A 12,835-nucleotide genomic window follows, 5' to 3' on the forward strand; every position below is an offset into this window, starting at 1 on the left:
ACTACGGTTATTTCTTCATCAGTCACTTATTTCACATTACAGTATTTTTAATATTTACATTGCAGTGTTTTAACAGTATATTAACAACATTAATTTTTCTGTATAATGTAATCGTCTTTGGATTTGTTGAATATATCTATTTTTAAACATTGTAGAATATTAGACGATATAAATTTTATCAGTTTGCACGATAGCATGACACCCGACAACATTTGCTCTTATTCTGCAATAAATATGCATGCAGTTTATATTTACTTGGAAATCGTCAAGAGACTTTTTTAATGCACGGTTGACGCACTCGGTTTCTTTAAAAAAATGTCGTTATATATATATAACCGTTTTATTTTCGGAGTCTATCAACAGTCACAGCTAAAACGCCGCAACGATCACGTCGGGCTGATACTTGTTCCTCGAAAATCGCAAAATGGCTGGTATTTTATTGAGTATACTCGCCGTAATAATCGTCTTAACGTATATTTATTTAACAAAAAACTCTGGATATTGGGAAAAGCGAGGAATTCCATGTGCGTCCGGAATTTTCTCGGGGATGGTTGGTATGTTACCGGTATTGAGCTTGAGGATTCCATACGCCGAACGTTTCTGTCGGATGTATGAGGAAAACAAGGATTTCAGCATGGTCGGATTCTATGATTTCTTATCACCGGCGTTGATGATCATCGAGCCGGGACTAGTGAAGACGGTGTTGCAGACAAATTTTGCGAGCTTCCAGGAGAACCATATGAAGGTCGATCCTAAGCTGGACCCTCTTGCGGTACAAAATCCTTTTTTCTTGACTGGGGAAAAGTGGATGACCGGAAGAAAGCGTTTGACTTATGCCTTTTCAAGCATGCGATTGAAGATACTGCTTGAGAGCGTGAAATTGGTATGCGCAGGGTTCGAGAGCTTCTTGGAGAAAAAATTAGGCAAATCAGTGAAAGCGGAATTGGAGTTGAAGAACTTATTTTCTAAGTACACCGCACAAGTGGTGGCAAGCGCGGGTTTCGGTGTGGATGGATTGTGCTTCGAAGAGCAGGAAAGTAAATCATCCTTCAGAAACATCACGAAGGATATCTTCAAACCATCTACCCGAAGCTCGTTTGTTGTCACGCTTATGTTGCTATGTCCTCCTTTGTACAAAATTTTCGGGATGAGTTTCATACCGAAGCACGCCGATCGTTTCTTCAGAGAGCTGGTTGCGGATCTTATGGAGAAGAGGAGAACAGAGAATGTAACAAGGAATGATTTTCTCCAGTTGATGGTGGAATTAGAGCGAGTGGAGAATGACAAGTTAGACATAGAGGTGCTAGCGGGTCACGCAATATCGTTCGTCATAGACGGTTACGAGACCTCCAGCAGTGTTTTGAGCTTCCTTGGCTTCCAATTAGCAACGCATTCGGAAGTGCAGGAGAAGTTACGCGAAGAAATTATGTCCGTACTATCCAGATACAACGTACATTCTCACGTACGATGCATTGAAGGAAATGACATACATGGATCAAGTGATAAACGAGTCACAGAGAATCACAGCTATGCAACAAGTTATGTCTAAAGTCTGTACGACAAAGTGCGAGTTGAAAGGATCCGACGGTCTCGTCTGCTCCGTGGAACCTGGGACATTGGTCATTATACCCGCTCAATCTCTTCATAAAGATCCTCGATATTGGGACAATCCCGAAGTATTTAATCCTGAAAGATTCTCTGCAGACGGGAAACAGAACATCGAGAGATTCGCTTATCTCCCCTTCGGTGAATGGCCGCGAATCTGCATTGGAATGAGGATGGCTTTGTTACAAATAAAAGCATGCCTGGCTGTGCTCTTAAGAAAATACAGTCTGGAGTTTTCACCCAGAACACAAGTGCCCTTGAAGATGGTACCTGTAATTTTGTTACCATCAGCGAAGGGTGGCGTGTGGGTGTTTATTCGACCACTGTAATTGTGAAAATAGTTCTTATCGCAATTAAAGTCTAATATGTAAAAAAAATGTTAATTGCATTTTCTGATGTACATCATGACAAAATATGTTAAATAACTAACATTTTGATTAGCATGTCACTCATATAGTTACATTCTTCAAAAGATCATTATTTTTGTAATTTTGTGAATTCTACAAAATTGCATTTGGTATATATTCTTAAAAATATAAAAATAAAAGTGTAAGAAGGACAAGATTTTTTTCATCCAAAGTAAAATGCTCCCTTAAAATCATTTTCTGTGTAAACATAATTGTTTTTATTATGAGAATTTTTATGAAAACATATATAAATAATAATATAAATATCTATGCATCGTCAGTTACTTGGTTCATCTGAAAATTAGTAAAGAAGTTGGCTCTTCATTTTCTTCAATCTCAATTAAGAAATAAAGAGCATACTAGTTTCCGTTTTCATTTCCATCATTTCCATTGATTTCTTTTGCTTTGGGTGATGTTTCCAATCTTCTTTTGAACTTTTCGATATATTTGAGTAATCGTTTATCAGATTCCTTTACCTGTCAGGTATTATTAATGTCAAATTAAAATTAAGATGTGTGAAATTATTAAGAAATATCATTTTAATTTTCAATGCTAAGATATCTTTAAAATTCTACGGTATTTATCATGACACTACACAACATACTCGATTTATGACATCGGAAGCGAGAAAAAAAAGAAAATATATATACACGTTCGAAACTTCTACAATTATTTAATAAAAAATTAAAACAGATATGTTGGTAAAACGATATTAGCATTCAATCGAGCAGATCTATAAAATATAGTCTGAACACTTTTGTTCCAACAATCAATGAATTACTGTAAAATTAACATTGATAGAATCATGAGAAAATACAGATTAAAAGATAAGTTGCATGTCCCATTGATTTTTCGGTCTATTGATCAATTGATTTATTGATTGTTATGGCAAAAAAATGTTTGGAATATTTTACAAATTTGCTCGTTCAATTATCATCATTTTGTGAATATCTTTTATTTCGTTGTATTTTGCAGGAATTTTGAACGTGCATTTACTCGCTTCTGATGTCATCAGAATCAGAAAATTCGCGGAGAGTAACCAGGAGTAAGTAGTGAAATTGATTAGATATTAATTCTGCTTATTACATATTTAATTTTTCGAGTAGTCCCCATATATCTTGTATTTTGTGTTTCCAAAGAATACTGTTTTTTATACATTACTACAATATATATCTAAATTGTTATCTAAAGATATCCCAACATCTTTATTAGATAAACGATATAAATGATAATGATATGGGTAAATAACGATAATTCTCTATAACTTAATCGCTCGAAAGATTCGATAAAACAAGAAATGTGCAATATGTCACACCATATTTGTGACTCTTTCGATATCTTCCTGCAAATTCTCTTTTGATGGACCGTCCTCGAATTGTACACACAGAACCGTCAGAGATTTGATGAGAGTCTCCTGATTTATCGTACTGTCAGGATTCAAGATTTCGGCTAATACTGCGAATGCCAGATTATTATGCATGTCAAACATTTGTTTGCCAAACTTTTGGTTGTTTCGCGTGATTGAAGTCAGTATAAATATGGACACGTGATACGTATCGATACTCTGTAAAGGACTGATATCCGGCGCATTGCAAATGACTCGTAGAGTCGGAAAGTATGCGTTTTCGAGCATTTCCGGAGCATCGGGCACACTGATCGCGAAATGATCAAAGAAAACGCATAGGCACTGTCGCAGGTAAACGTCGTCAGCGTTAGCAGGATTGTAATATAAAATTATTAAGCGCGACACCAAGCTACTACTGCTAATCCGCCGATTGACTAATAACTTGCAGAGACCTTCTGCTGCAACAGTGCGTAGTTCCTGATTCTGCAAATTTTCAACGGATAAAATTACTGCATGGAAAATTTCTCACTTGATTATAGCACAACTCAATCATGATAGTATTTTTATACCGCGTTGTCCAACAATCCTGTTAATATGTGAACAAAATTGCGACTGTTATCTTCTATTGCAGGTCGCCCGTTTAAGGTGACAACGCTATCGACATCGTGGGTGTACAGCATACGGCTCCATCCAGATCTCTCCTCAGGAATCTGCAAGATCTCGAAATACTCCAAGCCGTATGAGAGCAAGAGATCGAATATCCCCTTTAACGCGATTACCCATATGTCTGGATTTTCTTGTTCCGCAGAAAACTGATAGAAGAATACCATAAGATACTTCTTAGCCATTTCCTTATCCAATATGCAGTACACACCTAACGCCTTTAATGCTAACACATGCACATTATCGTCAGGATGCTGAAAAAATAATTTACCATGTTAAATAATTGTATAAACGCATTGTAAAATGATGTAGTGTACACTTACGTCGAGACTGTTCAATACAATAGACATTATATGCCTGAGTGTAGGTGTCAATGTGCGAATGGACTGAACTTGCATCGCGGCACACAGAATGTTGAGGCACTTCGTCATCGTGGCTGCGTCATTTTTCTCGTCACGAATATCATCGGCTATTATATTCTCCGGAGTTTTCGACAGTTGATTTATCTTTTCTTTCAGAGTTTTAATCTTTTCTTTTATACTGTCTGCTTTCAGAAAATCCTCCTTTTTGACTGTTTCATACAGTTCCTCCTCGAGTTCCATCAAGTCGACCTTCACTTGCGTTTTCTAGAGGCAAAAGGAAATTGAACAATAATATTTAAATCAAGATCCTCAGATGTTCAATCACTAGGAATTAATTTAGGCCAATAAGAAGGCAAAAGAACTAGAGTAATATAATGTTTATGAGCAGCAGTACTGCTTACAATTAATATTGCACTACTATACATATACTTCTAACAGCACTACGTGCTTGTGTTGAATACTGTCGAAGTTTCGGTAGCACTCAGAAGCTTTAAGACTAAAGAGAAATCTCCGCATGTACAATGTCCATCACTGACATTAGTATCCAGCCAAAATAATTGTTTATTATCAACATTCCTGCGCATTCTTATTAGCCTAAATTAATTGTTAACGAAATTAGACGAATTTATCTATATAACAATGTTGAATTCATTAACAAATCTTTACATGCACCTGCACAATATTGTTCTCTTGCTTCTCTTCAGATGCTTGTTGAGTGGATGTACTTTCTTTGGGTAAAGGTAATCTGATCTCGCTAATGACATTGGCTACTAAGTCCAGCATATTACTAATATTCGGCACCACCTTATCCAGCTGGTGCACTAGACATTCAATTATCTTATTGCAGCAATGATTGCTCATCAGACCATCTATTATTATTTCCTGCAGATTTTTTCTCCCAACTTCGTCTGAGAGATCATATTTTTCAGTTATCTCAAATAGTTGTAAAAGAATAAATTTGTGACACTGCTTTTCCCATTCTTCATACTGCTTAGACGATATGAAAGCGATAAATTCACATATGTAATTACAAAAAGCGGATAATTCTGGAATGATTAAGTCCAACTCTTCTGTGCAAGACAAATTATGGAGATGATTTGTAACACACTTCCAATATAAGGCATTTTCGCACGACAAACTAGACAATGGAATTAATTTTATATTTTTATTTATTGGTACTTGCTCCAACAAAGTTTTTACATCAGTGTCTCTGAAAAAGACATACTTGATGTGAATAGATTTTTAATTAGTGTACAATTAATATTTAGATATCTGAATACTCAGGTACAAATTGAATATACTAACCATGTTAAGTACTAAGCTTTTCGAGTATTTCTTTTCGTAGTAGGTAGATGATCATTTCGAAAATTATTAAAATATAGGCAATTATTTAGAATAAGGGAGCCACCTCCGATTTCAATAATTCACACATATATTATTATTACTATCCTCCCTTAATAACATGCAACAAATTTTAGTTGTCGGTCGACGCTAATGAAAAAGTTATTAACAAAAAAGTGTAATGAATAATGCCCACGTATTGAAGTGACTACGTGTCTTCTGTGGATACAACACTGTATATAGAGATTTATTTGCGTATTATATTCTTCGCTTGGTTTGTTTAATTACCTTTCTTATACTGGTTATACATCGAAAGCAAAAGATGTCTACATACTGAAGGAAATTTGAATTCTGAGCTAGTACAAGGTAGTAGACTGCGAAACTAGGATGGACGGGGAGGGTGCGGGAGGGGGGTCGAAGGCCTCTTTCGTACCCCCTTGTACCCAGTCTATCTTGTACTAGCTCAGCATTTGAATTTCCTTCAGTATGTAGACATCTTTTGCTTTCGATGTATAACAAGAAAGGTAAATAAACAAACCAAGCGAAGAATATAATACGCAAATAAATCTCTATATACAGTGTTGTACAATTATATCCACAGAAGACACGTAGTCACTTCAATACGTGGGCATTATTCATTACACTTTTTTGTTAATAACTTTTTAATTAGCGTCGACCGACAACTAAAATTTGTTGCATGTTATTAAAGGAGGATAGTAATAATAATGTATGTGTGAATTATTGAAATCGGAGGTGGGGCTCCCCTATTCTAAATAATCACCAAAATATAATTAGTATAAATAATATTTTGGAAAAAGGAAACAGACAAAATCAGCAGATACAAAATTAACTATTACATAATTAAAAACACATGGTAGACAAATATTAACAGGTTATTATTTACAATTATATCAAATATTTGAATAATACTCAAACATTTGAGTACCGAATAGGAAATATGAGTATTTAGATATAGAAATTGTCCAATTTATGCTGACAGCAGCAGTTTTAATACATAGAATTTCTCTATGTTACTTTTGCTTACTTTCTTTTTTTAGGCTTACTTGAATAATGCTTGTAAAGCTAATGTTGCAACTTCTGTCCCTATTCCAGCATCCAGACCATGTATAAGTTTTATATATTCTCCTTTATAGTATCGTAGCCATGTTGGTAATAAGACATCGCTTACACAGGCTTTGACACTATCAGATCGGTCTTTAAGACCATCTTTTAACAATTGTTCTCTTTGTTTAATTGTCAAGGAACATATTGTAAACTTGCTGATAAATTCATATGCCGTCTTACGCACAGAGTCATCAATATCACGTGTCTTTTTCAAAGCAGCTAGTAAGGTTTTCTGATTCTTGCTCATTGTTGCAAGAACTGCTCTGCGAACTTCAGGGTTTGGATCTTTATATAGATGAAATAAATACATTTTTATTATGGGACACTGATCATTGGATGGCTCTTGTAATCTGTGCAAAGCAAAAACAGCCTGCGCTCTAACTTTAGGAGACTTATCCATCAATCGATCCATCATTCTGCTTGTAATTTGATCACATAAGCTATCATCAATGAAAGCATGATCGCCTATAGAGTTTAAAAGCATAGTTAAAAAATGACAGATTCGATATCTTACTGTCTTATCTTTTGCATTATCACTAGACAACAAGAATGTGAACAATTTATTGAGAAATGGATTCATAGGTTCTATAGATTCACTTTCTGCATAGGAATACAGGCTCATGGAGAATTTAGCACATAATTCCAATGTGTTTATAATATGTGGATGCTCTTGAGCCATTGTAAGAGGCACTTTCAAGCATGATATGAAACATTTTGAGAATGTATCTAAATCAGTCTAAAAAAAAATAAGACAAACAAACTTAATTGAATGAATTGATTCATTTACAATTTATTTACGGTTTATTTAATAACATTCATTTAAAGTTTATTGAATATTTGCTTAAATGGGATAAACAACAGCTCGAGCAACAGAGGTCACACTTTGTAGCATTTCACGTATATGTTGTTTCTTTTTTCATTCTATTTTAAGGGAATTCTAAATACTTATAAATCACTATAATATGCCCCATATTCATTAAAAACTGAAGCTATATTTTAAAGAGGAAAAGATTGAACTGAAGTTAAAATCCATTTTACGAAAAATAGTGTAATTCGGACTTACCCTCTGATATAGTTTCATAAGCTTTTTTGTGTATAGCAAGTGGTTTGTTTTGTTAAACTGCACATTGTAAAATATATCTTTCATATCGTTCTCTACCGCACGTTCCATATCTGTATATTAGTATGAAAAAATTAAATTTGAATTTTAACGCCACATACACCTCGTCGTGACGTCGTGACGGTTACGTATCTTGGTTGATTAAATTCGATTCTGGTGGTTACGTATCTTGAACAGAGGTATCTTAAGCCAGCGGCACACGGTGCTTGTTTTCGTGCTGGATTGCTTGCTGGATGAAAATACTGCGTTCTGATTGGTGCATTTCCATCCATCTTCGGAAATGTACCAATCAGAATGCAATATTTTCATCCAGCAAGCAATCCAGCACGAAAACAAGCACCGTGTGCCGTTGGCTTTATACAGATTTCCCTCTTGAAAAACGAATGCCAGGCGCCACCTGGAGCTGTACCCGGACGTTGCTGAACTAAAATGGGTCACGTGACACGAAGTGGGGATACGCGGTGGTATTCAAACCCCTGCAGCCGCGCACTTTCATATACACAGTTATATACTGTTTTGTGCAAATGTGAACACAGAAAAAGAAATATTTTTAATAAATATTTTACAAAACTTTATTTTTATGTCTACTTATACATGCTAATTAATCATTATTTTGCCCTATTAATTAGCATGTATGAGTAGACATAAAAATAAAGTTTTATAAAATACTTCTGAAAAATATTTCTTTTTCTATGTTCACATTTGTACAAGATTATATATATGCACATCGAGTTGTGTAATTGTGTAATGTATAATTTCAAAATTATTAGGTAAAATGAAATGATAGAATTTTTATGTCTGTACAATTTTATAAAATAATTGTATAGAAAATACAAAATTATAGATATCAGCGGCATACAATTATATACAACTACACAACTCAATATGCATATATTAGAAACACAATATAAATATAAAACTACATATTTATTACAACTTTTATTTTGTATTTTTTTATTGCCATGTTTACAAATATTATTTTAAACGGTTATACTATTTTTTTTATAATAAAAGTAAAATTTATCGCGTTTTCTACATTTTATTAAATAATATATTAAATTTGAAATATATTGATATATATATATATAATAAGATGTCACACACAGTAAAATAAGATTCATTTATATATAAAACATTGTGCAGATGTTTTCATTAGTGAATAGCTATGAGAAAAAATTATTTTTTTTTATAGAAATAATATTAACATAATAATGTAATGAAACATATACCTCTGGAGAACATTTTAAATTTATCGTCAACATTTGGAAGAAAGTCTTCTGTATGTTTGACACGTCCTTCGTGATGTCATCCCATGTATTCCCACGTCGCAGTCTGTTGACTCCCTCTGATACTGGTGATAAATAATCCTCTTCCTATTGTGCAACATCTTCCGTTGTGTCCTCAAGTTTCTTCTTAAAACATAGATTTTTTCTTCTTCTTCATTTTTTCTTGCTGCAGTCCCTTCACCCATGTTTATACATGGGCAGTGGCACAAAAGTAGAATTGTCCGGAACATTTTCTACTACACTAACATGCTCACAAATATTATCGTTAACGTTAATATCAATATGCTGTTCAAAATTTAAAGGCAAATGTAATGTTGGTACAGCATTATTGGTCAGGCGTCGCCTAGACCCATAAGGCTGTACTATATTTTCTGGAAAATGTTCCGTACAGATTCTCAATTTGGCCAATGTTTCTTTAGGCGCACCTAATAATATCACAAATTACATGAAATATAAGAAATTACATGATATGAAACAATTATGAAATATTAAAAATTACATTAGAAAAACGAGAGCATAAGAATATCGGAATTAATATTATGTCACGATATAATAATAATTCCGAATTTCCATTATGTACATAATGAAAATTCAGAATTAGCATTATGTACATAATGGAAATTCGAAATTGTTATTATGTCACGGCATAATAAAAATTCGGAATTATTATTATAATTCCGACATAATAAGAATACCCGAATTAATATTAACTCGTACATAATAACTCGTACATAATAGAAATTCGGACTTATTATTACGTCGTGGACATAATATTAATTCCAGTATTCTTATTATGTCGGAACATAATAATAATTCCGAATTTCTATCATGTACACACATAATAATAAATCTGAATTTCTATTATGTACATAATCAGAATATCGGAATTATTATTATGTCACGGTATAATAAAAATTCGGAATTATTATGTCCCAAATTAATATTATGTCACGACATAATAATAATTCCGATATTCTGATTATGTCGGGACATAATAATAATTCTGAATTTCAATTATGTACATAATAATAAATCCCAATTTCCATTATGTACATAATGGAAATTCAGAATTATTATTGTGTCGTGGCATATTAAAAATTCGGAATTATTATTGTGCCGACATAATAAGAATACCGGAATTAATATTATGTCACGACATAATAATAATTATTTTTGTACATTCTTATTATGTACTTATATAATTATAATTCAACGTATTATATTTATGCCTTCGCATAATATTATAAATCGATGAATTATAATTATATCGGGACATAATAGAAATGCGGTATTTTTCTTATGTGGGCATATAATTATAATTTGCCGAATTATTATTATGTCGTGACATAATAATATTTTAAAAGACTAAAACATAATTTTTATGTAGTAATTTTTATTTGGAACTTTTACATTATGCTGAATATCTTTTATGCCATTAAAAAGTAAAACGGCGTGCCATAAGCACAAGACTAATATTCCAGTTGGAAATTATCACAATAAGTTTGTAAGAATGGCAATGCGATTATCGAAGCGAAGTACGGGGGGCGATAAGATGCGATAATATATATATTGTACGATAAAAATAATTAACGACAGCATCTGATTCGTTACGCGAATCATTTTAGCTATCAGTTGTTGTTGAGAAGTCGGCAAGACCGAAGTTAGTTACTGTGTACTTCCTGAAGAAAATAAGCCGTAATGGATACCATACTTCTCTCTTTACTGCTCGGAGGGCTCATCGTAGCATGCGTATTTTACCTTTATCTAACCAGAAATTATAATTATTGGCGCAATCATGGCGTTCCGTGCGCGAAGGGAGTTCTCCCCGTGTTCGGCCATATGTGGCCAGTGGTGTCTTTGAAGATGAGCTTAGCTGATTTTATTCGACACATCTACGAGAGTCATCCGCAACATAGCATGGTCGGTTTCTACGATAAAACACAGCCCGCGCTGGTGTTACGCGACCCGGAATTGGTGAAAACGGTGATGCAGTCGAATTTTGCGAGCTTCTCCGAGAATATGCTGAAAGTGGACCCACATCTCGATCCTCTCTTCGTGGTGAATCCCTTCTTTGCCTCCGGCGAGCCGTGGTTCACATTCCGTAAACGTTTGACTCACGCCTTTACTGGCAAACGGATCAAAATGTTGTACACCAGCGTCGAGCAAGTTTGCAACAAGTTCGACGACTACCTAGATAGAATACTGAGCGATAACAACGGCGCGATGGAGTTCGAGATGAGGACTCTCTTCTCTAGATACACTGGCGAGGTGGTGGCCAACGCAAGCCTCGGCATCGAGGGTTTCTGCTTCGATGGCGAGAATCACCCGGCATCGTTCGTCACGATGGGAAAATTGGTATTCGACCCGACGCCTCTTGGCAAGATCGTACAGACACTCAACTTCTTCCTGCCCGAGATCAATAAGATCCTGCGGATGCCGTTCGTGCCTAAGCACGTGGATCGCTTCTTTCGCAAAAATGTGAAGGAGGTGCTGCACATCAGACGACAAGAGATCGAACGTAGAAACGACTTTTTACAGTTGATGGTGGACCTGGAGAAAACTGAAGGCAAGCAGATCGATGAGGGTCTCCTCGCGGCCCACGCTTTCTCCTTCTTTGCCGACGGTTACGACACGTCCAGTATTACTTTGAGCTTCATCTCTTATCAGCTTGCCCGACATCCACTCATCCAACAACGCCTTCGCGACGAAGTGGAAACCGTATTCAGCAAGTACGACGGGCAATTGACTTACGAGGCGCTCAAGGAGATGACGTATATGGATCAGGTGATCAGTGAGTCGCAGAGATGCTACACCTCGGGTGGTGCCATGGCCAAAGTCTGCACCGAGGAGTTTGAGCTGACGGGCTCGGACGGACTACATTATCGTGTGAAACCGGGAACGAAGATTCTCATCTCTGTCTTCGGATTGCACAGAGATCCGAAGTACTGGCCCGATGCAAACACTTACGATCCCGAGCGATTTGCCGCGGATAGAACGGCGATGATCAAGAAGTTCACCTTCCTGCCGTTCGGCGAGGGACCGAGAATCTGCGTGGGCATGAGGATGGCATTACTGCAAGTAAAAGCTTGCTTGGCGACTTTCATAAGAAAATATGCTCTGGAGATTTCGCCGAAGACCCAGGAGCCATTGAAGATGCAGCCTGGCAGTTTTCTGACAGCAGTCATTGGCGGGATATGGGTTTCTGTCAAGCGTATTTAACGTTAAATTAAAGAAAAGAGTTAGTTAAAATATAAATTTGTATCGACAGATGTAGAGTTGGTTGGTTATTACCAGTTTATAATGCTTATTTTTACTGTCGGATACTCCGTTTGTTCTTGTAAAAATTAAACATTCATAATAGAGCTCGAATTGAAATATTTAATCTCCACGTGTGCATTGCTCGCGTAGAAAATAATATTCGTTTGAAATTACGACGGAAAAATTATTTGATAGTCTTTTAATAATCCTTATCCAATGTCATGTGTCACGTGTCATACTGGCAAAGAAATATACATAAAAGTATATTCCAATCCAGTTTTCTGATATTGATATCGTTAAAATACCAGCGACTACTTGACACG

General features: G+C 35.4%; 3 protein-coding genes across 5 annotated transcripts; 2 read left to right on the forward strand and 1 right to left on the reverse strand.

Moving 5' to 3' along the window:
• The first annotated feature begins 182 nt into the window (after nt 1-182).
• Nucleotides 183-1,951, forward strand: LOC105187218 (probable cytochrome P450 28d1). The gene is given in 2 exon segments (XM_011147907.3): nt 183-1,450; nt 1,452-1,951. Coding segments are annotated over 2 exon segments (1,509 nt in total). The 5' UTR covers nt 183-424; the 3' UTR covers nt 1,935-1,951.
• A 279-nt stretch (nt 1,952-2,230) lies between these two features.
• LOC105187227 (condensin complex subunit 3) lies at nt 2,231-8,190 on the reverse strand. 3 transcript variants are annotated; one of them, XM_025299087.1, is made up of 8 exons: nt 7,912-8,190; nt 6,788-7,584; nt 5,055-5,592; nt 4,344-4,646; nt 4,137-4,274; nt 3,927-4,067; nt 3,328-3,840; nt 2,231-2,488 (listed from the first exon to the last, which is right to left on the reverse strand). In XM_025299087.1, exons 1-8 carry the CDS (start codon nt 8,017-8,019, stop codon nt 2,372-2,374), a joined length of 2,655 nt encoding a protein of 884 aa, XP_025154872.1. In that variant the 5' UTR covers nt 8,020-8,190; the 3' UTR covers nt 2,231-2,371. The 3 variants fall into 3 exon arrangements, with proteins under 3 accessions (XP_025154872.1, XP_019698774.2, XP_025154873.1); XM_019843215.2 differs by having other exon boundaries at nt 2,238-2,488; nt 3,927-4,274; XM_025299088.1 differs by having other exon boundaries at nt 2,258-2,488; nt 3,927-4,274; nt 6,788-7,313; nt 7,912-8,064.
• A 2,610-nt stretch (nt 8,191-10,800) lies between these two features.
• Nucleotides 10,801-12,796, forward strand: LOC105187220 (cytochrome P450 6a2). The gene has a single exon (XM_011147909.2). The coding sequence runs from the start codon at nt 10,953-10,955 to the stop codon at nt 12,471-12,473; it is 1,521 nt and encodes a 506-aa protein (XP_011146211.1). The 5' UTR covers nt 10,801-10,952; the 3' UTR covers nt 12,474-12,796.
• Nucleotides 12,797-12,835: the final 39 nt, after the last annotated feature.

Source organism: Harpegnathos saltator, unplaced genomic scaffold, assembly GCF_003227715.2.
Source record: "Harpegnathos saltator strain DR-91 unplaced genomic scaffold, Hsal_v8.6 scaffold252, whole genome shotgun sequence".
In the NCBI taxonomy this organism is placed as follows: domain Eukaryota; kingdom Metazoa; phylum Arthropoda; class Insecta; order Hymenoptera; family Formicidae; genus Harpegnathos; species Harpegnathos saltator.

Excerpts from the sequence above, each read along its gene's own strand:
- LOC105187220 (XM_011147909.2), top strand. The coding sequence starts at position 10,953 with ATGGATACCATACTTCTCTCTTTACTGCTCGGAGGGCTCATCGTAGCA.
- LOC105187227 (XM_019843215.2), bottom strand. The coding sequence starts at position 8,019 with ATGGAACGTGCGGTAGAGAACGATATGAAAGATATATTTTACAATGTG. Across the intron at positions 7,585-7,911 it reads TTATGAAACTATATCAGAGG|ACTGATTTAGATACATTCTC; the intron begins GTAAGTCCGAAT and ends ATTTTTTTTTAG. Across the intron at positions 3,841-3,926 it reads CAGGATTGTTGGACAACGCG|AATCAGGAACTACGCACTGT; the intron begins GTATAAAAATAC and ends GAAAATTTGCAG.